Raw genomic sequence first — 22,809 nt, 5'->3', positions numbered from 1 at the left:
CCTCCTTCCCCGACTTTCTGAGAGCCAGAGCTAGACAGAGCCTTTTAGCTCTGTTTGCTACTGGCCTCAGAAGTGTTGCTGTGGAAACCATTAGGACACTTCACATAGCACAAGTCTGCCGAGAAAACCGAGCCAGAGGTTTGCGGGGCCCTGACGAGCTCTGGGGAAGGCATGCTGGGCGGAAGGCAGTAGGGATCCAGTCCCCGCTATCTGCACCAGTGAGTCAGTGCCTCTTTCTGGGACGAGGGCCTCCCGTGGGAGCGTTGTATTTATAGCTTCTTGCTGCATTCTCCTACCCCCAGGACGCAGCAAGCGGACGGGCCTGCCCACCTCTCCCTTGATTCCACCAGTCTCGGGCTCCACTGTCACCATGCTATTAGCCTCGCCTCAAGGCCTGCTCTCCTCAACCCTGAACCTCCTCTCCTGAACCTCCGATTGTTGGCTTTCCAGTTCAAACCTTTGTCCCTAGTTTGTTCTGCAGCCTGTCCTGACGGGTTCCCATGTTTATTTCCTCTCAGGAAGGAGCACAGCTCTCAGCTTCATTTTCCTCCCCCGAGGGTGTTTAGCATAACAGACTCTGTCCCCGCAGGAATGGGGGGTGACCCGCTTGACCTTTGAATATGACTCCGAACCTTTTGGGAAAGAACGTGATGCGGCCATCATGAAGATGGCCAAGGAGGCCGGTGTGGAGGTGGTGACGGAAAACTCTCACACTCTCTATGACCTGGACAGGTGAGAAGTGGGGCCGGGTCTCGACTTGCCAGTTATGGGAGTTGGTGGTCCTGGGCCCTTGCTGAACAGAACTCTGGGCGGTTTACCAATAGGGCCACCTGGCACATGAGGTGTGGCATTTTCTAGAATCTGGAAGAGAACGGGCCAGAGTTGGGGCCTGTGGAACAGATGACAAAGAGCTATACCCGATTTGGGTGCAAAGAGGCTCACGGGGGCCAAGGGCTGGAGGCAGGGAGGGTCCCCGTGCAGGATCTTCATAGATCTGCTCCCGCCTGTGTCCTGCTCCTAAGAGGCTGCCCTCTGACCTCAGTAGACCCCACCTGGTGACCTTCCTGAGTCAGCTCTCTTCTCCTGTGCCCAATTTCTGTGTCTACTGTGAGTTCCCCGGGCTCCCCTGGCTATCTGGGTTTCCAGGCCATGTATTTAGACATTGTGCAGGAGGCGGCGCTAGAGATCCCTGCAGGGGGCCGAGAAGGACAGAGTAGCCTCCTTCCCTAGGGACAGGCCCGTGTGCTGTCAGAGTGTCTAGGAGGAAAGCCTCCCCTCCCCTTCCCTGGCAGAGGTGTGACCCTCCTGCTGCTGCTGCTGTTGCTGCCAAGCCAGCAGCCGTGCCTGCTCCCTGCCCCCCTCTCCTGAGCTCGTGGTGGCTGCCAGGAGGCCAGGTCACACATCTCTGCACGTGAGCTGGCTCTCCAGAGCCACGGCTGGGTGTGGAGCTCCTCCTCCTGCCACGTGCCAGAAGAGGGGGGAGGTGACCGCAGGGGCGGCAGCCAACCTTATGTCCCCACCGTGAACTTACCCAGCCAGCCAGGTCTTGCATAAGCTGCTTCTTGGCCAACAGGAAGAGCCCCGGGAATCTGGCTCCAGACCACCCCAATGCTTTCTGTACAAACGGCCTCAGTTTTCCTCAGTCCTCTATCATCTTTATCATCGCTATTTCCCTTGCTCATGAAAAAAACAAAACAAAACCAAAAAAAACCTTTGTAAACTGCCAAACACCCTTGAAATAGTTGTTGCTAGTGACCCCAGCCCCAGTCTCTGATCTTGGAAAGATAGTCTGTTCTCCGCCTCTCTGTTCTAACAAATTGGGACCAAGAAGGAAAGGATTTTTCAACAGAAGAATATGCTTGCAGTTCTTATCAAAGGACTTCCTGAAGGCTCACGCCGGGATAGAGAGGAAGGCTCGTGGGGATTCCCATGGCGTGGACACACAGGCCAATACCAAGACGGCTAGGGGGGATTTTTCTGTGATTAGAGAGATACGGTCAGTCTCTGTCTCTAGGAGGCTCCACGTAGACACCAGGGCACCTGGAATTGAGTCCCAGCTTTGGCCCCGCCTTGCTCCATTACCCGAGGCACCTGCTCCAGCTCTCTGGGCTTCATTTTTCCCCTCGGTAAAATGGAGACGTAGCCTCCCTTGCCCCTTCCCTTCCACTTAGGGGTGGGACCCGTGAGCAGATGAGGAAAGCCACCCTCCAAGCCTTCCAAGTCTGGACTTTTTTCTGGGAGGCCAGGGGCCTGGCGGGAAGGGCCTCGTGTGTGATGGTAGGTGTGCTTTGGGATTCCCAGGATTATCGAGCTGAACGGGCAGAAGCCACCCCTTACCTACAAGCGCTTCCAGGCCATCATCAGCCGCATGGAGCTGCCCAAGAAGCCCGTGGGCTCCGTGACGGGCCAGCAGATGGAGAGCTGCAGGGCCGACATCCAGGAGAACCACGATGAAGCCTATGGCGTGCCCTCCCTGGAGGAGCTGGGTGCGTACTGCCTGCCCCAAGCTTCCTTTTTTTGTAAGATAACTTCCTGGGTTGTTTCTCCTTTGCCAAAGCGATGCATGTTATTACAGATGGTACAGAAGAAACAGTGAAACAAAAGTGGTGACCCCACCACCCAGAGAGAACCGCTGTTGGTTTTGGAGCATGTCTTTCAAGTCTTTTTTCTGTTCTTATTCATATACGAAATCCTACGTGATACTCCTGTTTTTGTACTTTCCTCTTTCAGAAGATATAGGCAGTCTGGTGCTGGCATCAGTGGGCTCCCCAGTACCAAGATGACTAATATTGTTTCCATTGAGAGGGGTCTGTCAGCCCCTCAGGTCACCGACTGCACCCTTTCTCCCCTTCCTCCCTCACCCCCCATTTTATGATCTGAAGAACAAAGTCAGCCTTTCTCACCTGAAAACCACAGCCCCTGCCAGCCAGCCTGGTAGGGCGATCCGTACAGGATGGCTCTCATCTGCCTCAAACCAGGAGTGGCCAGGATAGGGTAGGCAAGGGAAAGGAGAGAAAAACGTCACAGCGGGAGGAGAAGCAGGACGACCTGGCAAATGTTGAAACGTTAGGACGATCCCAGCCCCAGGGGCGCCTGGAACACACGCTTCAGCTCCCGCACGGCTGAGAGAACACGCTGATGTGTTGAGGCTTGTTGAGCCGTCACTGAAATGACCTGACCTCTGTTCCCGTGACCTGTTCCTCTTCTTTCTTGTAGGGTTCCCTACTGAAGGACTTGGCCCAGCGGTTTGGCAAGGAGGAGAGACAGAAGCTCTGGCCCGCCTGGATAAGCATTTGGAACGGAAGGTATGGCCCCGTGCCTGTGACGCAGAACTCGGGATGCAGCACCCAGGCAGCAGGGGACATGACGCTCAGCTTCATGTCCCTCAGTGCCTCTGAGCTCAGAGTGGTTGAAAGTGCAGTATCTTCCGAGGCACCTGGCTGGCTCAGTCAGCGAACCACATGACTTATGATCTCAGGGTTGTGAGTTTGAGTTCCCCATGGGGTCTAGAAGTTACTGCCTGGGTGGCTCGGCCAGTTAAGCATCAGATTCTTGATTTCAGCTCTGGTGCTGAATGCTCAGTGGGGAGCCTGCTTAAGATTCTCTCCCTCTGCCCCTCCCTGGCTTGTGTGCGTGGATGCACTGTCTCTCTCTCTCTCCATAAATTTTTTTAAAAATTTAAAAAATAAAAATCTTTAAAAAAAAATTGAAAAGAAAAAGAAAACTCTTCCTGACAGCAGTAACAGCAGTAGTAGCAGCTACCATTCAGTGAGTGCCTACCTCATGCTGGTCACTGGGCTGAGCATTTCTGAGTTGAGTACCTGCTTGCATTATTTCCTGTTTTCCCTCTGACATTTCTCCAAGGTAGCTGTTAAGCTCTCCATTTCACAGATTCGGAAATTAAGGTTTAGAGAGGATAAGTTAACTTGCCTGAGGTCACACAGTTGGTAAGTAGTAGAGTGAGACCTTGTTCTAGGTGATTCTAAAACTTACACCATATTGCTTTCCTTTCATCTCTGTGCAGGTTCCCGTTACTGGGAGGGTATGTGGTCAGTGAAGTCCAGAAGATTAATTACTTTGTGTGTATGTGTCCCCTCCTCACCTTTTGCTGGGTTCCTTCTAACGCGTTGATTTCCATTTGTTTGGACACAGAGAACAAATTGTCCACCTCCCAGCAAAGTGGGAATTGGTGAGGGGAAGGAAAGAGGTGGAGGCCTCAAAGACACACCTTAATAACGTCACGTGGCTTCCTCGACCCTGGGGCTAGAGGAGCAGAGGAGATTCTCACGACCGTGTCAGCTCCTGGTTTCCTGCCCACCACAGCTATTCCGGAAGCCCGTAGACTGGCTCACACTCTTTGTATTCTCAGATGGGTGGGCATTTGGCCCAGAAGCCAGGTGATAACAATGGAACAAGGAGACTAAGGCAGACCGACATAGGAAACATGCTTCCCAGCCCTGGAAGTGCCTCACCAGCAGTGAAAATGTGCCACCGGCCCCACCTCCCTTGGGCCCGGAGGCCGAGGCCTTGATGGCCCGATCTGAGTGTTCCTATCAGCCAGCCCCGCCAACCCCACCAACAAAGGATAAGACTGATGTCCAAGGGCTGCAGGGAGGACCAGCTGTCTCTGTCTACATCAGGAGCTTTTCCCAAAGGTTCTTGGGCTTGGTGTAGGCACACAGGCTGGGCTCAGCGGGCAGAGTGGTAGAGATCACAAATGGGACAGCAGGGCCGGAATAAGACTGACAAGGGTAGAGAGCTAACATACGGCCTCGTGGATTATCATCACCTTAAAGGCATTTTGTGGAGGGCTGTCCGTTTAGATCACGAAGTCGGGGTCCTTTTCCACATACCCCAGGACCATGTGGTCTGTCATGGGGCCTTGTGTCAGGACCCTTCAACTCAGTGGGGGTCAGAGGGAGCACTGTGTCTACACGTCTGGGAGAAGAGAATGTGCCTGTGAGCAGAGTGTAACCGTGTCTCAGGAGGTTTATTTCAGTCTTTAGTTCTCCAATCTGAGGTGAGCATCTACTTGTGTCAAGATGGCCTAGCTACTAAAAAGAGTGCCCGCTGAGGCAAGCCTGGAGTCTGCTCCCAGAAGAGTAGTCTCTTGTAGATGATAAACATGAAACAAGGAACTACAGAGTACTCTGAGGGTTAGGAAAGGAGCAGTTCAGAGGACTAGGAGACCAAAGAGGAAGAGAGTTTTATTAATCAGTTTGTGCAAGTAGGCTTCTGAAAAGAGAGTGTTTGAACTCATGTAACTGGGAGTCCTAGGTGTAGCCTTCAGGCATAGCTGGATCCAGGTGTCCAAGCAGTACTACCAGGAACACATTCTCCATCTCTGAGCTCTGAGGGGAGCTTTCCTTGAGCAGTGGCAAAGTGTCCACCAGAAGCTTGTTTTCAACCTGCTTAGCACACCAGCGGAAGCAGTGTGCCTCTTTTCTAAAAGTTGTGAGAAAAGTCCCGAGGAGTGTTTTCATATCATTCTGGCTTGGGTCATGTGACAGTCCCTGACTCAGTCACCACAGCTGAGGAAGGGGTACTCTCCCTGCCAAACTTGCATCATGAGTCTCCTTGCAGAGTGAGAAGGTGAGCTCAGCTCCACTTTACCCACTTGGACTGACATTAGGGAAGGCTGGATCACCACAAAAAAATTAGGTGCTGTCACCAAAAGGGAAGACAAAGCGTATGGTCTTTACTGTGGGGTTACCCAAAATGGTAGATGATGGCAAACATCTCTTTGTAAAAGTATCCCTATTTTTATTTTATTTTATTATTTTACTTACGTTTATTTATTTTTGCGAGAGAGAGAGTGCAAGTAGGGGAGGGGCAGAGAGAGAGGGAGACAGACTCTGAAGTACCTCCAGGCTCTGAGCCATCAGCACAGAGCCCGGTGCAGGGCTCAAACTCATGAACCATGAGATCATGACTTGAGCCAAAATCAGATGTTTAACCAACTGAGCCACCCAGGCGCCCCTTAGTATTCCTATTTTTAAATGAAAATGGAATGATAGAACATTTTTGTAACCTTCAATGATGATGCACTGTGCATCAATGATTGCTAACCCCATAATGAGAGACAGTCAGGCATTATGTCCCACTGCAGTCTTGCCAGAGAAATCAGACTTGAGTCCAGTCCCGTGTCTGGTACCAGCCACCAGTTTGCAGCAATTCACCGTGAGTGTGCCATCAGCAAGGTGCAGACTGCAGGAATCAGTGCATGTCAGTGGCCTGGGTTCTTCCACAGAAAACCTTAAAGGGAACGAAAGAAATGACAGGAACTACATAGACTAAAAGAAAGTTAAAGAGCATGTCAAAGTCCCTTAAATGGCCAAGGCTAACCTCTAGTGCCTATGGATGTACATCTGGATGGGAAAAAAACCCAAACACTTAAAAGTGCAAGGAATAACTGAAAAGATAAATCTCTCCTTCCCACATATGCTTTGCAAAAATAGAAAAATGTCAACATTTTTAAATGCAAAGAAGTGATTATTCTGAAAGCTGGGTGAGTGGCCACCTGTGGAGCCAGGAGAGAACGGTGACTGGATGAGCACTGAGATGGGTTTCTGCGCGGCTGGCAGAGCTCTGGTCCTTGAACTTCAGTGATGGTGGCATGAGCATCTGCCTCAGAATGACTCATTCAGCCAACATCTGTGTTACCTCTGTGTTTGTGCCTCACTTAAAATAAAAAGGCTTTCAAAGGGAGGTGGGTAAGGGTATGAGCAGACAACTATGCCTAGTGTTTGTCGGAGGCACCTAGCCAAATACCTGTGGGGCAACCTTCAGGGGAAGCGGCCGTCAGGTTGAGACTTGAAGGAAGACTCAAAGTTACCCGAGGGAAGGTAAGTGGAAAGACGGACAGCACTCCAGGCATAGGGAGCTGCGTGTGCAAAGGCCCGTGAGATGATGGTGCTCACAGAAGAGTGGCAGGAGAAGCGAGGGAGACGGGCTCACCGCACAGTGGGGTGCTTGCCAGCCGCACTTAAGATGAGGACTCTATGCTGAGAGCAACAGGAAGCCCAGTGCACTTTGCTCCCACAGGACAGTGGAGACGGGATTAGAGTGAGACCAGAAAAGACGCAGGGAGGTCAGTTGGGAGGCTGTCAACAGTTGTCGAATCTACATTTTAGCCAGATCCAGGTCGGTAGCAAGAGTAATGGCAAGAAAAAGACAGACTTGAGGGATATTTGAGCAGTAGAATTGACAGGACTTGGCCACAAGGAAGTCAGAGGTGATGGCCAGGCCTTGGCATGGGCACCCAGGTGGGTGACAGTGCATTTCTGATTTAAGGATGCCAGTGGCAGAGTGGTTTGAAGGAAAGAGCTGTTACACTTTGAGGGCCCTGGAGGGCAGTCACGTAGAGATCCTGGCAGGGAGATGGATGCAGTGATCTGGGAATCCAGCTAAGCAGGAGCTAAGCGGTCTGGGCTGGAGCCACCGACACGCTGATCCTCCACAAAGGGGTGGTGTTGGGAGCCACAGGACTGGACGCACTCCCCGGGGACCCAGCACAGAGCCCTGAGATGCCACCATGGAAGGGGTTGGGAGAGGAGGCAGGAGTGTGTGGAGCCCAGAGGCCAACAGAACAGAGGGTTATGGAGACAGGAGCAGGGTGATATGACAGGAAATGCCTGCGGGACTCAGTGGCATGGAAACTGGTGGGAATGGGTGAGGGCTGAAAAGTGAAGATGGATGTGGGGAAATGGGCTGTGAAGAGAGGAAAGTGGACCCAAGGGTAGAGGTCTGCAGGGTTCTTAGAAGTCTTTTTTTTTCCCCCCTTTTGTTTGCAAAGAAGCGAGATGATTTTCCCAATATTCTTGGAGTAGAAACTGGAGAGAAAGATATGGAACATGCAAGAGAAGGAAGAGGGGAGGGCTCCAAAGCCAGGCAGAGAGACCTTAGCCTTAGGCAGTGTCACAGGAGGGGGTAGGTGTAGATACAGGTGAATTTGTAGATTTGGCGGTGGAAAGCCAAGGGCTTTCTCCTGAGGGCTTCCATTTCCTTATAATAAGGAAGGAAAGTCTGCTGAAGGGAAAGTGCGGCGTAGGATGTCTAAAGAGGGTGTAAGGTTGTGAAACTTCTCATCAAGAAGAGAAAGAGGGGGCTAGGAGTGGAGGAAATAGTTATGAGACGTAGATGGGATCTGGAGTCAGAAGCTATGTGCCCCCCAGCCCTGTCTCTTACCATCTCTGTAACCCCAGGAGAGTCACGTAACCCTTTGAGCTGAGAAATGCTGCCTCAGTGGATGGTTTGGATCAAATGGGAGAACACGTGTAACCGCGAGCTGTGAAGTCAGGCTCTCTGCTGGTGCCTCAGGTTTTTTTCTCTCACATCCAGGCCTTTCCTTTCTTCGCCTTCTCTTCCCACTGCAGGCCTGGGTTGCCAACTATGAGAGACCGCGAATGAATGCCAACTCCCTGCTGGCCAGCCCCACGGGCCTCAGCCCCTACCTGCGCTTTGGCTGCCTCTCGTGCCGCCTCTTCTACTACCGCCTGTGGGACCTGTACAAAAAGGTGAGGGGCAGGGAGGGCGGCGCACCCAGCCCCCAGTCACAGCCAAGCAGACCAGGGCTTCCGGGCTAGTCACACACCCGAAAAGGGGGCCCTTCTCTCTGACTCTGGGGATGGAGACTGGGTTGTGGATCCTGGAGGTGCTTGAGTTTGTATACATACAGTCCAGAGAAGGTCAGGAAGAGTCAGGTCGCAGAGCCCAGCGCAACCCAGACTGCTGATCTAAATAAAATGAGTGTTATCAAGTAGAACAGGTCAGGCAGAACAGGGTGTGACCCTTGAGGTGGCAGATCTGCTGAGGGCAGGTAGACTGGGACAGGCACTCAGGCTGGGAGGCAGGGAGGACAAGGCTGCAGCCAGTCCCAAGCTGAAGAGCACAGCCGCGCTTTTGTGGGGCTGTGTCCAGAGCATTGGGGGGGGGGGGGGTTGGGGGGGTGTCTACGGGCAGCTGTTGCCTACCAGTAATGCGGAAATGACCTGGAGGGCTGGGCCGTGTGGACAGTAGACACGTGACCCTGTGGCCATGCACCCCATCCCCAGACGGAAGGAGGGCAATACGTCCAATTCTCTGCGTTCATCAGGCCATCCTTCTGTCTGTGGTTTCACACTGCTTCCCTGTCCTTGCCAGTCGCTGGAGTTTGAGACATAGCGGGCGCTTTGCCAGTTTGGAATCTTGTGATTTCACAAAAGTCATTATCTGCTTGGAAGTCTGATCTTTTAATCCCCTCATAGCCCCAGATCCAGACCACTGTGTATAACTTATTAAACCAACACCTAGACGGAGCACTTTTTATGTGTGCTGATGAGTCTAGAAAGTGGAGCCAAACAGGGAGCCCTGAGGATAAGGATCAGGGCCCAGGCCTGGGGAGTTTGGTTCCCGGTGGAAGCCCCTGCGCACTGCCTGACTCTGCAGCCGTTCTCACCGCGCAGAGCAGCGGCACAGCTGGGTCTGGGCCTTCAGCCTGCGGGCATGCTGGACCGCTGCTGGGGCATGGTCCCTGCACGCGTCTAGGGCGTTTGGAGCCACCACACTCATGGCAGCTCCAGATTCCCTCGTGGGGGAGGCCTGAGCGACGTGGTGCCGAGAGCTGGGCGGGTGTTTGCATCCATGCGCTGCCCCCACCCCAGGTGAAGCGGAACAGCACGCCCCCGCTCTCCCTGTTTGGGCAACTCCTGTGGCGAGAGTTCTTCTACACGGCAGCCACCAACAACCCCAGGTTTGACCGCATGGAGGGGAACCCCATCTGCATCCAGATCCCCTGGGACCGCAACCCCGAGGCCCTGGCCAAGTGGGCCGAGGGCAAGACGGGCTTCCCTTGGATTGACGCCATCATGACCCAGCTGAGGCAGGAGGGCTGGATCCACCATCTGGCTCGGCACGCCGTGGCCTGCTTCCTCACCCGCGGGGACCTGTGGGTCAGCTGGGAGAGCGGGGTCCGGGTGAGTGCTCTCAGGGGAAGCTGACCTGGACCTTCTTGTCGGGCGCAGCAAGGGCAGCCCTCTCTGGCCCGGGGCCTGGGATAGGATCCCCTCCAAATCCTCCCAGCTTTGCCCTCAGCAAAGGGCTTTGGCTCACCTCCATGGGGAGATGTGTAGTAACTTGGGGAGAGCCATGGCAGGAGGTCCCCAAGGAGGCTGATTGCCCCGCCCCCCATCTAGGTATTTGACGAGCTGCTCCTGGATGCGGACTTCAGCGTGAACGCGGGCAGCTGGATGTGGCTGTCCTGCAGTGCTTTCTTCCAGCAGTTCTTTCACTGCTACTGCCCTGTGGGCTTTGGCCGCCGCACGGACCCCAGTGGAGACTACATCAGGTGAGCGTGCGGTCCAGGCTCTCTGGCTTCTGGCTGCTGCAGCCTGCCCCTGGGATGAGACACACTTGGGAGAGCCATGTGCTTCACCGGTCGTCCGACGTATGTGTTTCAGGCGGTACCTGCCCATATTGAAAGGATTCCCCTCTCGGTATATCTATGAGCCCTGGAATGCCCCAGAGTCCATTCAGAAGGCAGCCAAATGCATCATAGGTGTGGACTACCCCCGGCCCATCGTCAACCATGCTGAGACCAGCCGGCTCAACATCGAGCGAATGAAGCAGATTTATCAGCAGCTCTCTCGCTACCGCGGACTCTGTAAGGGGCCACTACTCCCACCCCATCCGCTAGCTCACTGGGGGCAGGACAGCACGTGCGGGCTCAGAAGGGATTTCCAGATCTTTGCAAAGGGAGACCGGGTGCTCTCTTCTGAACTGTTAAGTCGACCTGACCTCCCAGGGCACAGGGCCTCTCTCGTTGTGGCCAGTGGGAAGAGTGGGAGCCTTGGTGCCTTGGCCCAGCACCCCCTCTCCCGCCACCTCATCTTGTTTTTGACTGTCCTGAGGCCCCCTGGAGCCCTGCGAGATCGCATTCTGACTGCTCTCCTGCCTCTCGCCCAGGTCTGCTGGCTTCTGTCCCGTCCTGTGTGGAGGACCTCAGCAACCCGGTGGCAGAGCCCAGCTCGAGCCAGACGGGGAGCACGAGCAGCGCAGGTGAGTAGCAGCCAGCCTCCTGTGGCCTGTGTCCCCCCGGAGGACACTGCAGAGCTACCGCCACTTCAGTCATTGAGGACAGAGGCTGAAATGAATCTGTGCCCCTTATAGAGAGCTTGTTTCCCTCCTGGCAGAGACATAGAGTAAAGGAACCATGTAAGATCATTCAGATGACAAGTGCTTTTGGAGAAAATAGAATTGAATGGCCTGGTAAGAGAGGGGCTGGGGACGGGGGTTCCTTCAGGCTCTTTAGACAGAATTAGTCAGGGAACCCCTTTCTGAGCAAGACCCTGGTAACAAGCAGAACCAGGCTTTCCAACACCTGGGGGAAGAATATTCCAGGCTGAGGGAATAGCAGGGAAAGACCCAGAGATAACGAGCTTAGCTCACTCAAGGCACAGAGGAAGGGAAGCTTGTGCTGCCGGCCTACCCCGAGGCGGGGGCTAGAATGAGATGGGGACCAGGTGTGGCAGGAGTGGTGTCACATTGCCCACCCTCCCCAGGAGGAGTAGCATTCGGTCATCAGCACACTGAGGAGGCACTGATGGTGGTCAACAGGGAGAAGGAGGTGACCTGATCTATGTTTTCAGAAGCTCCCTCTGCCTGCTGTGTGGAGGGGACAGCGTGGGCAGGCCCAAGGACAGGGAGACTAGAAAGGGGGCGACTGTGATGGCCCAGGCAGGAGGTGGCAGCACAGTCCAGTAGTGGCAGGAAAGAGAGGTCAGTCAGTCTTGCCAAATTCTTCCCCTCCTCCTTCCAGCTCTGGGGTAACTGTCTGTAAGAGGAGACCAGCAAGAACAAAGTTAGAAGTTTGGGGGTTTCTAGTTTGCCCAGCTGGGCTGGCTCCGCAGATGAGGGCACTGCTCATTCCTGCTTCGGGAGGCTGGCCCGGCGTCTCGGAGGGCATGCCTGACCTTCAGAGCAAGGGCAGCAGACAGGCCGGATCAGTCTCTGGCCTGAAGCCCGTGAGGTTTGGGGCCCACAAACTGGCCCTGCTGCCAGCAGGCCTGGCCATGCTCTCCTTAGACATTTCCAGGCGAGGTCACTGCTGAGAGCAAGGCCGAGGCGCAGGCCTGAGGAGCAACATGTTGGCATGGCTTTGACGCAGGTTTCCTGCCCCTTAAAGAGCTGCCATTGCATGGTTTTGGGTCATCTCGGCTTCACACACGGTCTTTGTGACGCGTTGACCCGTTTCTCTGCAGGCCCGAGACCACTGGCCATTGGCCCCGCGTCCCCTAAACGCAAGCTGGAAGCGGCTGAGGAGCCCCCAGGTGAAGAGCTGAGCAAACGGGCGAGGGTGGCAGCGGTGCCCAGCCCAGAGCTGCCGAGCAGGGGCGTCTGAGAGTGAGTGACCGCTTAGTCTCCGCTTCGGGAAGAAGGGGGTGGGGCGTGGGGGTCTGGAAGCCTGCTGCCCTCCAGCCGGAGGTTAGAACCCAGCGAGCCACGTTAACACCTGGGGGGGATTGCATGATTCATTTTAGGATTTCAGCTCTAAATTTCTACCCTTCTGACCTCTGTACCTTTTACATTTAAAAAGAAATTTAGAAGTAAAGCCTTTTTCTTTCTTTACCAGCTAAAGAAGAACAATTTTTTTTCCTCTTTCTACCTATCAAACTGAGTCGAATCTCACAAAAAGAAAGCAGAGACCTGGAGATGCAGCTGTAGGAGAAGTGGCCCCACGGCAGGGTCTGAGGATGCTCCCGGACCTTCTGCCCCCCCGCCCCCGCCGCCCCAACCCCGACAGGCTGTGTTCCATAGGCAGGCCAGCGGAGGGCAGCACTGACCTTGAGAAGACAGGCAGATGGCTGTGCCCTGCTCTCTAGGCCCAGCCCCGCCTGAGGACTGGGAGAGCCTGGCTGCCCTTGGTCTCTGCCTCTTGAGGCCACTCCTCTGTTCTCACCTTCCTCCTGGCCTTGGTTCTGCACTTCCACACTTGGCTTTCTTGGAAGCCCCCTGCATATCATTAAAAAAATAAATATTGGCTCCCTCCCCAGAGCAGGAAGGACTTGTATGCCTTTCTTGGGGAAACATAAATCACTCTTCTCTCTGAGTCATCACCCAGGCCGTTCTCTACGTGCCCTCCCTGCGTCATTAGATTGGAAAGGGTGTTTTTTTTCGATGGAGCCAATGGATTCTTTTTTCCAAACCCTTCCATTTCAGGGCCAGGTGGGGCCATCTGATCGGAGCCACCAGGGTTGAGTGCTGGGTCAGACAGCGATTGTCTGATGCTTGTGCCCTTTACCCTCCAAGCTCCTTTATCATAGACGTCGCAGGTAGATTCATGCTGGCTTGTTCTGGAAGCTCCGTCTGCCTTAGCTCCTACTCTCTTAGTTAGCTCTTAGCTCTTTGATCCGAAGCAAAGTTCATTCTGCCTTACGAATCTTGACCTTGCCAGGCCGTCACTCCCAACTCTCAGGTGAGAAGATAAAAGAACAGAGAGGTTAAATGTCTGGGTCAAGGTTGCTCAGCAAGCGAATGGCATCCCAATTCAGCATGAAATTATTGCCAGCAGGTATGTGAGGTTGGGGAGTATATGCAGATGAGATGTGTTAGGTGCCCATCCACAAGCATTTAGTGTTCTGCCTAGAAAAAGGAGACATAACTTCTAATTCCTAGACAGAAGATTTTTCATACAAAGCAAGAAAGAAGAGGAGTAGCAGAGGCCTCTGTGCTCATTCATAGTAAACACACGCCGAGTGCACAGCGTGCCGTAGGTGGTCGTCAGCATACTGGGGACGTGCTGAACGAGACCAGCAAAGGCCCCGCTCTTGGGTGCATCTTGGTGGGAGACAAACAGTAAACAAACAGATGTAGTCAAGAGGCTCGAAGTGGTATGAAGAAGAAAATAAAGTTGGTAGGAAGATAGTAAAGGCTGGCCCACGGTAGGGGGTGGCAATTGTAATATTGGAGGGGAAAAAAAGGCAGGGATGCCTCTCTTCCTTTTCATCAAGAAAATAAAAGCTTTCCCAGAATGCTTCTCTCCCAGCTTTTCACGTCGGTCTCATGAGCCCATACTGAGTCACCAGGCCACCTCCAGTGTGAGAAGTAGGGATCCAGGTTGTCAGGATTGGTTTAGACCTTTGGTTTTCCGGCTCCAGTGAGCAATAGGATTCCCCTGGAGGGTTTGTGAAACCACAGCTCCCTGGGCCCCACCCCCCAGAGCTTCTGATCCCGTAGGTGGGGGGGGGCGGGATTTGCATTTCTACCAAGTTCCCAGCAGCTGATGGTGCTGCTGTTCTGGGACTGTGCTTTGAGAATCACTGGCTTAGACCAATCATGACCCGTTGGCATGCCAGGCCTGTGACCCACTGAACCAAACCTAGGTTTTGGTAGCTAGCAAGTGTGGACCCTGGCGGACAAGTGCCGGTGCCTAGGAGATGTGCAAGGCAGTCAGCCCAATGCCTGGGTCATACGTATCCAGTAACTGGTAGATGCTATTATAGATACGGTTATTGTTCTGAAAGAACATAAAGCTACTGTGGGTTGGATCCTGAAAGGTCTTAAATGTCAGGCAGGTGAGCCCTTGGTCTACTGGGGACACTAAGGAGCTCTTGGGAACGGGAGAGTGAACTGATCAAACAGGCGTTCTTGGAAGGCGTCGGGCTGGGGCCTGCAGGGGAGATGGCGGCAGTGGGGGAGCCCGCGGAGAGGCGACAGCAGTGACTCCCAGTGAAAACATTACGAGGGTGCAGAGGTCAGCCAGTCTCTGGCCTTACCACCCAGGAGATTATCCTTCAGCCTATTGGGATCTTAAGGACTGATTCTCGAGGTTTACTATGCCCTTAATCATGGCTAATTGCTTGGAAGTGGGGGGGCCAGGAGGTCAGAGGACAAGACAGACTGGGGAAGAACGCACGCGTTCTTTGGAGGCCCTGAGAGAGGAGAGTCGGCTTGTGTTTCGCTGCGTGCCGGTGGCAGTGCCTGGCCCTCAAGACGTTCAGCATCCGTATATGTAAAACAGTGATCACAGCATCTTGTCACCTGCCAATCGAGCACACACGTCAGGGAAAGAAAATGAAAACCCGTGTGTGCAAAGCCTTTGGACAAGGTCAAATGCACCATGGAGATGAAATCCCATTACCATCTCGTACGTGCTACTCAGGGTGTCTTGAATTGTGTTGTTACCTTAGCCAGAGGCAGCCCTCCGGGTTAAGTGGACACAGAGCTGTGGCCACATGGCCCAAGTTGACACAGTACATTGAGAAGCAGGAGACTTAGCCTTCTCTCCTCTTCTCTTGGTCAGTTTTAGTTGTGTGACTTGGTGCAGGAGACTATCTGTAAGGTGTGACTAATCATTCTTTACCAGCCTGAAGGCTCCATCCTCAATCTTTTGAGGTCCCACTTAGCTCTGAGCTCTGTGGTTTTGTGATTCCGTTATTTCTAGGGCCGCAGACCTGTAGCAGTTCACAGAGCAGACAACAATTTACAGTGTAAAACATGCCTTGCTATCAGTAGGTTTCATGCTCACCTAAAACCCACACCAGTGTCTGTTCTGCATTTGGTTTTATTGTACAATGTTCACTAAACTGAAAAATAAGCCAGTCCCCAAATAGCTGTCATTTCAGAGGCTTCCCTATAATCCCCAAAGCTGCTGACTGCTCAGGATTCCATTAACCTCGAATTGTGTACAGGCTTTTCTTATTGGTCCAATTGTTTTGTCGTGGGGGAGCAGCACACGTGATCCCATCGGCTGGTACACAGTGATCTGTTGAGAGCCGCCCCACTGAATTCAGAAGTCTCCTGGCCAAGGGTCACCTCTTCCCCTCCCCTGCCCACGGGTCACCAAGCTTGCTTAGCCCTGGGGCTTCGCTGCAAAAAACCTGACCTCTGGACTCTCCTCCTTGTCGCTTTGGCACTTCTTTAGTTGTGTGTCCCTCCTTATGTGAAACAACCTATGTGAAAGGCAGTGGGTGATCTGAAATGCTCCGCAGCGGACGTGGAGACAGTGTGGTGCCCAGGCCTCGCGCTCAGACCGGGGCCTGCGTTGCCATCCCCTCGCTCTCTGCCCGGAAGCCTTCGCCCGAGTTGCCTCGCCTCTCCACTTCTCATTTCCTGACCTGGAAATGAGAGGTTGGGACCCAGTGTCCCTTTGCACTTTCCCAACCAAGTAGCCGCTGACTGGTTGACACCCCTCCCCTTGGCTGTGGGGTTTGTATGGTGCAGAAAGGGAAGGGGTGACACTGAGGTGAGGGATGGGACTGAGCTGAGAGCCCAGCTTTGTAGCCCGTCTCAGCCCATCCCAGCCCGCTGTGCCTCTGGGCTTCCTTCTTCCTAACTTGGGAGCTGGTGGCAAATCCTCTGCCCCTTTCAAGCTCCTGGGCACTGAGACCTGGCTGCAGGCTCCAGAGTTTGTGCCAACCTTGAGCTGCTGTGGCATCCTCTGCCCACGTAAGCTCCTGCGTGCATATCCTCCACATGCCCCTGCTGGGCTGGGGTCAGGGCAAGGAAGGGGAGACTTCACAGACTTGGGTTTCTTGTTAGCATCCGGTTCACAGGGAGCCTGGGGGTAATTCGGACACTGGGTGCACCGAGGGAGGCAGTCATTAACTTACTTTTTGTGTTCAGCTGCTGCTTCTGTGTTTCTTATATTTAGTGACAGGTTGAAAGAGTCAGATAATTGAGAGATTGATTTTTCAGCACACGTTTTATGAGTTGATTTTTTCCCGGGGTGCCTCCTCCCAGCTCTTCCCTTTCTTTTAATGCCGCTGTCATCATTTTCCTGCGGGGCCTCCTTTGATTTCCCCAGCCCACTTTTTTCTGCAGACCTATGCCCTGGCTTGGGAACAAGAGCTCAGGAACTACCTTGTCATCTGCCATCTCCCTTCCTGAGCCCGCCCCATGGCGAAATCGTGCCCAAGTCAGCGTTGGTCCCAAGTGTTAGCATTACAGCCACCTGACTGCTTATATTCTAAGTTTAAGCATTGGTTCTTTTTGTTGTGGCTTTTCTTTAGAAAACATTTAATTGTAATGCAGAACACTTGAGCTGACAGGTAGCATTGCTCGGACTTCAGACGTGCAGGCCACACGGCCCGCCTCAGGCTGTTGTGGGGGACTGGCATACCCACTCATTACCAAGGCACAGCGGATGGAAACAGGAGATGCTGCACGTTAAATAACATACCCTCTTGCTTATTGTACTTTAAAGTATGTGAGATTTATTATAAGCCTAATTCTAAGTCCGTGAATGCCATCAACAGATTGTATGATGGGTCATTATCACTGTGGGGTGTAAAGCAATCATTAAGAAGGTTGACAGGCAAAGCATATTAGAAAATAATCTTATCAAGTTGATTAAAGATACTTGAAAAGTCACATTAATTCCAAAATAATGTTTTCTATACATGTGGTGACATGGGAAGTCTTAGCAGCTAAAAAAAAAAAGAGAGAGAGAGAGAAAGGATTTTGATACTTTGCAATGAAGGGACAGTTTAAGGATTTGACTTAAACCTGTCACTGAAAAGGGCATTTTTTAAAAAGTTTTATTTATTTTAAGAGAGAGAGTACAAGCATGGGAGGGGCAGAGAGAGGGGGGAAGAGAGAATCCCAAGCAGCGCTGGGCTTGAACTCATAAACTGTGAAATCATGACCTGAGCTGAAATCTAGAGTCAGACACTTAACTGACTGAGCCAGCCAGGCACCCAAAAAGGGCTGCTTTTTTTTTTTTTTTTTTTTAAGCTGAAAGCAAGTCAATGCTGTTAGCAAGTACATGGGCCCATTCATTATTCGGGTGATCTCAGGATCCCACTCTTCCAGAAAGGCCCGATAGACCCCGGACAACCACTATGGTGTGCCATTGCCCATTGAAGACAGTGCATGTCTCCTCCCTGTGGGGTCAAGATGGAGAGGGAGCCTGGAAATCCTTAGTCCCAATATCCTCTGAGCCTCTCACTCATCTTCTGTCGCTAAGCCCTAGCTCTATGAGCAACACCGATAAGTACTTAGAGACAAGTTCGCCAGGAGCTAGGAAGACCACTGGTTACAACTAAGCAATCTGCTTACACAGTTAGGCTGCCAGGTGTTCGATCAGAGACTCTGGAAAAGAGGAGGATTTCTCTCTCTCCAGTTACACAGATTCCATTGCTATAACTCTAGATCAGTCCTGTCAGATACACAATGCATGCCACACATATAAGTTTAAATTTCTAGTAACCACGTTAAAGAGTAAAAAGACATGTTAGTTTATTAATATATTTTTTCTGACCGTACGTAAGCATTGGTTCTTAAACCCTTTATGGATTACCCATGCACTGCAGAGTCTGATAAAGGATGAGTCCTTCGCAGAAAGGTGTAGCTATTCATGCACACAGAAGAATGTGCCCAGCACGTCAGGGTCCTCATGGACTGCCCCGTAAGCCTGTCCTTGAACTACTAAAGAGGCCAAGAACCCCAGAGTAAGAGCCCGTGTTCTAAGGACTCCTCCTGCACTCTTTATCCTCCCCCATCCCCAAGGGTGGAGAAAACAAGATAAAAAGAGGTATTGGATAAGAGGATCTGTTGTGGTACACTCTCCACTCCATCCAGGAAAAGTCCTGAATTTTTCACTTCCAGAAGAAAAGTCATCTCTGACTTCACAGGGGCCACAGAGAGACTTGTGTGTAAAATATATGTCACAGTGTGTTTCTATCAACATATATTACTGTAGAAATGAACATATTTATTGAGAAGAAAAATGTGGCTAGGTTATTTTGGTGCAAGCTTAAAGGAAAAAATTATTGAAAATAATATATATTTTAAGGAATGGGTCACTCAGGATGCCTGGGTGGCCCAGTCAGTTAGGTGTCTGACCCTTTTGGCTCAGGTCATGATCACACGGATCGTGAGCCCTCCATCCGGCTCCTGCGCTGACAGTGCAGAGCCTGCCTGGGATTCTCTCTTCGTCTCTCTCTGCCCCTGCCCTGCTTACACCCATGCTCGTGCACATGCTCGCGCTTCCTCTCTCTCTCTCTCAAAAATAGGTGAACTTTTTAAAAAAAAAAAGAGTGAGGCATTCAGTACTGCCTCACTCAGTTACCCACTCGTGTACTTGCTCTTTATGTTGTCCAGCTTCCGGGTAACTTCTCGGCATCTGGATAAGGTTTTCAGATTCAGCATTTGTCTTAAAAGGGTTGCATATGTCCGAAGACGGATTTTGATTCTTTGGCGCTAGCATCTTGGACTCCTCAGAGCATTTTCCCTCTTCTGTTAAATTCCATTGCTTGGAGGCATGGTAATCTTCATGCCGCCATGTTGAATGTCTCATATTCTCTAAAAGTCCTGGGGCACCTGGGTGGCTCAGTCGGGTAAGTCTCCGACTTCAGCTCAGGTCATGATCTCACATTCGTGGGTTCGAGCCCTGTATAAGGCTCTGTGCTGACAGCTCAGAGCCTGGAGCCTGCTTCCAATTCTGTGTCTCCCTCTCTGCCCCTCCGCGTTCATGCTCTGAATCTCTCTGTCTCAAAAATAAATAAAACATTTAAAAAAATTTTTTTAAAGTCTTGATGGGCAATACGATAGCATAAAGGTTACTTAATGGTAAAAGTACAGGTGTTGGCCTCAGACCTGGGTTTCCTGGTTTGGCTCTGCCACTTTTGATGCTGTCGTCCTAGGCAACTTGTCCTCTCTACCTTCTGTTTTCTCATTCGTAAAAATGGAGGCCGTATCTTCAGGATTAACAGGATCGTGGGGAGCCTGGGTGGCTCAGTCGGTTGAGTGCCCGGCTTGGCTCTGAGAGCACAGAGCCCAGTGTGGGACTTGAACGAGGAACCGTGGGATCATGACCTGAGCCAAAGTGGGACGCTCAACCCACAGAGCCACCCAGGCGCCCCTAAACTGTACACACTATTAGTGGAACCCTGCAGGCCTCTGTGCCTCTCCAGTGCCCTAGACCCATTTAGACAGGCAGCCCAGCATTAAGACGGGCTCACCGTGTCCTCTGTTATCAGGCAGGAGTCCATTTCTTCTCTCTGCCCCAGATTCAGGATGTCATAAATATTTAAAATGACTCTTCCTTGTGTCTCCCCCCGCCCCCCATCTCCTAGCACATTGCCAGGTTCTTCTATCTGTATGTGGACATTTGTTGGCCAGCTGGTTCTAAACTCAGTCTTTGCCTTCGTCTTCAAATTACTGGTCCCGGCTGGCTTCTCTTCCAGCCGTATTTTTTCTGAATATCTCTGGCAGCAGCCACTGTGCCTTGATATGAAAACTGCCTTTGTCCTCTCGGAGCAAGTGCCATCCAAGGCCTTGAGTGAGTCTCACAGGGCCTTCTCCCCCTATCCTGCCCTGAGCCAAGGAGGCCCAGAGGGTCTGCCGGGGAGAGCTTGTCCTGTGTGTGTCGCTGCCTCAGAGGGACAGCGTGCGGGCACCCGGTGGCATCCCAGCAACAGCCTTGTCCCCAGGCCTGTGCAGTTCACTCCAGGCTCTTCTCAGTCCCCAGTCTGAGTGTCCCCTGAGAAGCAGACAGAGGAGTTTGTGTCTCTGGGCAACTAAGCAGCCTCCTGAACGCTCCGTTTTGCACTTGTTTTTGTCTTTCAGCTGCAGCGCTGGGGCTCCGCGAGCGAAGCCTGGGCGCCCGAGCGGCCACCGCGGCAGCCGAGTGCAGCCCGCAGAAAAGCTGATCACGACAGAGACGGAGCGAACGAGTGTGCATGTGTGTACGCGTGCGTGGAGGAAGGAGTGGTGTGCCTGCTTGCGTGTGCATGCGTCTGTTTACACTCTTGTGACTCTGAACGCCGCCGGGGCTGGAGGAATACCTGTGGCAGCTTCACCTCAGCCTCCAGACACCCGGCTAGAGGTCACGGCCGTGACTTTCTGCCAAGCCTGTCCCTGTGAGCCAGCTGCTCGTCTGAATAGAAGAGTAGTAGGAACCTAGCTGGGATTCTGGCCTCTGCCTCCCCTCCCCACCCCGACCCTCAGCCTTCCCTCCCTCCCTCGTCACATCAGACTGAGGAGCAGGAAGGCAACATCGCTGGCTCTTGTGCAGAGCAGGGCCCTGCTGAGTTCCTGCTCTATGACCCTGGAGGCTGGGCAGGCTGAAGGGGACAGCTGCTGTCCAGACACAGTCACCTGGCCTGGCCTCTTCCTTATTTTAAGATCTCCTGCCACCGGCTCCTCCAGACGCCTCCCTGGGCATCTGGAACTGAGCGTGAGGCCGTGAACAGATCTGAGAAGTTGACGTCATCAGGGGGAGGTACAACCGGACACCTGACTGGTGTCCGTACACACCAGAGACAGTCGCCTAAACAGTGCGGCTGCCATTCTGGGGCTGAAAACCTGAGGTTAGGAATGGAATCCCAGCTTCTACGCCTCCTTCCTCCAAAGCTGAGAGCCTGAGCGCTGACTGTGGAGTCACGCCTCCACCCGGAGGAAGCCGGGTTCCTGGTGGTGGAAGGTCCCGGCGCCCCTGGCTGTACCCCAGTGCTGCCACTGAGGTCAGCTGACAGCCAGGAAAGCCGTCTGTCCTGCAGCCCTCGGGCTGTGCGCCCCGCCTGGGGCTGCTCAGCGACCAAGCTGCCGTGCCAGCTTTCCCAGTAGCTGGATGCCAAGGACCCGGGCAGGTGGACTCAGGTGGCAACTGCCAGGGACAGCTGGGAAATGTCTAGGTAGAGACCCCACCCGGCACACCAACCCATCCAGAAGCAGCAAGTGGGAGGTTTGACCCAGAGAAGCCAAGGCCTTGCATTCCAGACTGGCCTGGCCTCCCACCCCAGCCCTCCCACTGCTGAAGGCCTCTGTTGAGAAAGACACAATGAAAGGGACTGTGTGGTCAGCTAGAGCAAGTCTTCCTTCCACCCTGTGGCCTGCACTTGAGCCACAAAGTGTGTGTGTGTGCGCGTGTGAGAGTGCGCGCGCGTGTGTGTGTGTGTGTGTGTGTGTGTGTACAGGTGTGTGCATAACGAAGAGGCTAATTCCTCTGTGGATTTGTGTCCTCACTTGTAACATTAAGCTGGCCTCTGGGCCTTTTCCTCTCTACCTCCCCTGTGACCTTGCCTAGCCTCATAGCTGTTAACCCCCTTGGCCCTAGCCCCTCCCTCACTGTCCTCTGTCCTCAGACCAGAACCCTGGGGTCAGGCCTCTGTCTCCTACAGCTGTCCGGCATATTGACAGGCTTCTTCCTGAGATGTCCTCAGGTTTTCTCAGCCAGAGAGCTGCCTTTAAAGTCCAACTGTTGTATGTATGTCACCCTCACCACAAATGTCCCATAATCCTGTGGGGGAAGCAAGGCACAGGTGATGATGTATGTTCACAGCACTGGGCTCGGGTCTTCTGTGTTCCCAGCCTCAACTAGGAGGAAAGAGAAGTAGGGGCTGTTGCCAGAAGGGGAGCTGGAAGAAGCCTGGGAAGGCTGTTCTGAGAACTTGCGAAGGCTGGAGTCAGTATTTATTTAGCCGCACATCAGGATGATTCCCTTCTCCTGCCTGGTAGATGATGGCTGTCTGCCCTGAGGTACGCGTCGGCAGGACCTCTTCCCCTACTTCACCATCCCTGACAAGCTGGCCCCTTCCCAGCGGAATAGAGAGGTCCACTCCTGGAGCTGGGAGGGTCAGGGTGAGGAGAGGGTGCATCTGGTGGCCCCGAGCTCCATGATGGCTTCCTGCCTTCCCTCTTGGGGCCTGGGTGTTCTCCGGGCTGCCACAGCATATCGCCCCAAATCCTGATCCAAGGGCCAGCGTGGGGAAGAGATGGTCGCAGGCAAAATGCACTTTATACAGAGATTTTCTTCTTACTGAGAAGGTGTGTTTCTCCCACATTTTGTGAATATTCACTTGTTTCATAAATGTCTGATACTGTCTGAGCAAA

The 22,809-nt window shown here is 53.0% G+C and overlaps 1 protein-coding gene and 1 long non-coding RNA gene across 4 annotated transcripts in view; one reads left to right on the top strand and one right to left on the bottom strand.

The window, feature by feature from the left end:
• The window catches only part of CRY2 (cryptochrome circadian regulator 2), a 32,775-nt gene extending 9,966 nt beyond the window's left edge, over positions 1-22,809 (top strand). Inside the window, exons 3-12 of one of the 2 annotated variants that reach the window (XM_029957129.1) lie at positions 590-732; positions 2,302-2,486; positions 3,217-3,305; positions 8,376-8,516; positions 9,642-9,953; positions 10,173-10,324; positions 10,437-10,639; positions 10,942-11,034; positions 12,237-12,378; positions 20,545-22,809. In XM_029957129.1, the coding sequence (XP_029812989.1) occupies positions 590-732; positions 2,302-2,486; positions 3,217-3,305; positions 8,376-8,516; positions 9,642-9,953; positions 10,173-10,324; positions 10,437-10,639; positions 10,942-11,034; positions 12,237-12,376 (1,458 nt within the window). In that variant the 3' untranslated portion in view covers positions 12,377-12,378; positions 20,545-22,809. Of the gene's footprint in view, positions 1-589; positions 733-2,301; positions 2,487-3,216; positions 3,306-8,375; positions 8,517-9,641; positions 9,954-10,172; positions 10,325-10,436; positions 10,640-10,941; positions 11,035-12,236; positions 12,379-12,607; positions 13,026-20,544 lie in introns of those variants that run through there. The other variant, XM_029957130.1, reaches the window with a different exon arrangement.
• On the bottom strand, positions 6,017-9,184 carry LOC115306606. 2 transcript variants are annotated; one of them, XR_003915384.1, is made up of 4 exons: positions 8,973-9,184; positions 8,676-8,735; positions 8,188-8,389; positions 6,017-6,255 (listed from the first exon to the last, which is right to left on the bottom strand). It is a non-coding gene; the product is annotated as an uncharacterized LOC115306606 (long non-coding RNA). The 2 variants fall into 2 exon arrangements; XR_003915383.1 differs by lacking the exon at positions 8,676-8,735.

This window comes from Suricata suricatta, chromosome 11 (assembly GCF_006229205.1).
Source record: "Suricata suricatta isolate VVHF042 chromosome 11, meerkat_22Aug2017_6uvM2_HiC, whole genome shotgun sequence".
In the NCBI taxonomy this organism is placed as follows: domain Eukaryota; kingdom Metazoa; phylum Chordata; class Mammalia; order Carnivora; family Herpestidae; genus Suricata; species Suricata suricatta.
The sequence above is the reverse complement of the archived record's forward strand: the minus strand, read 5'-3'. Positions and strand labels throughout refer to the sequence as shown.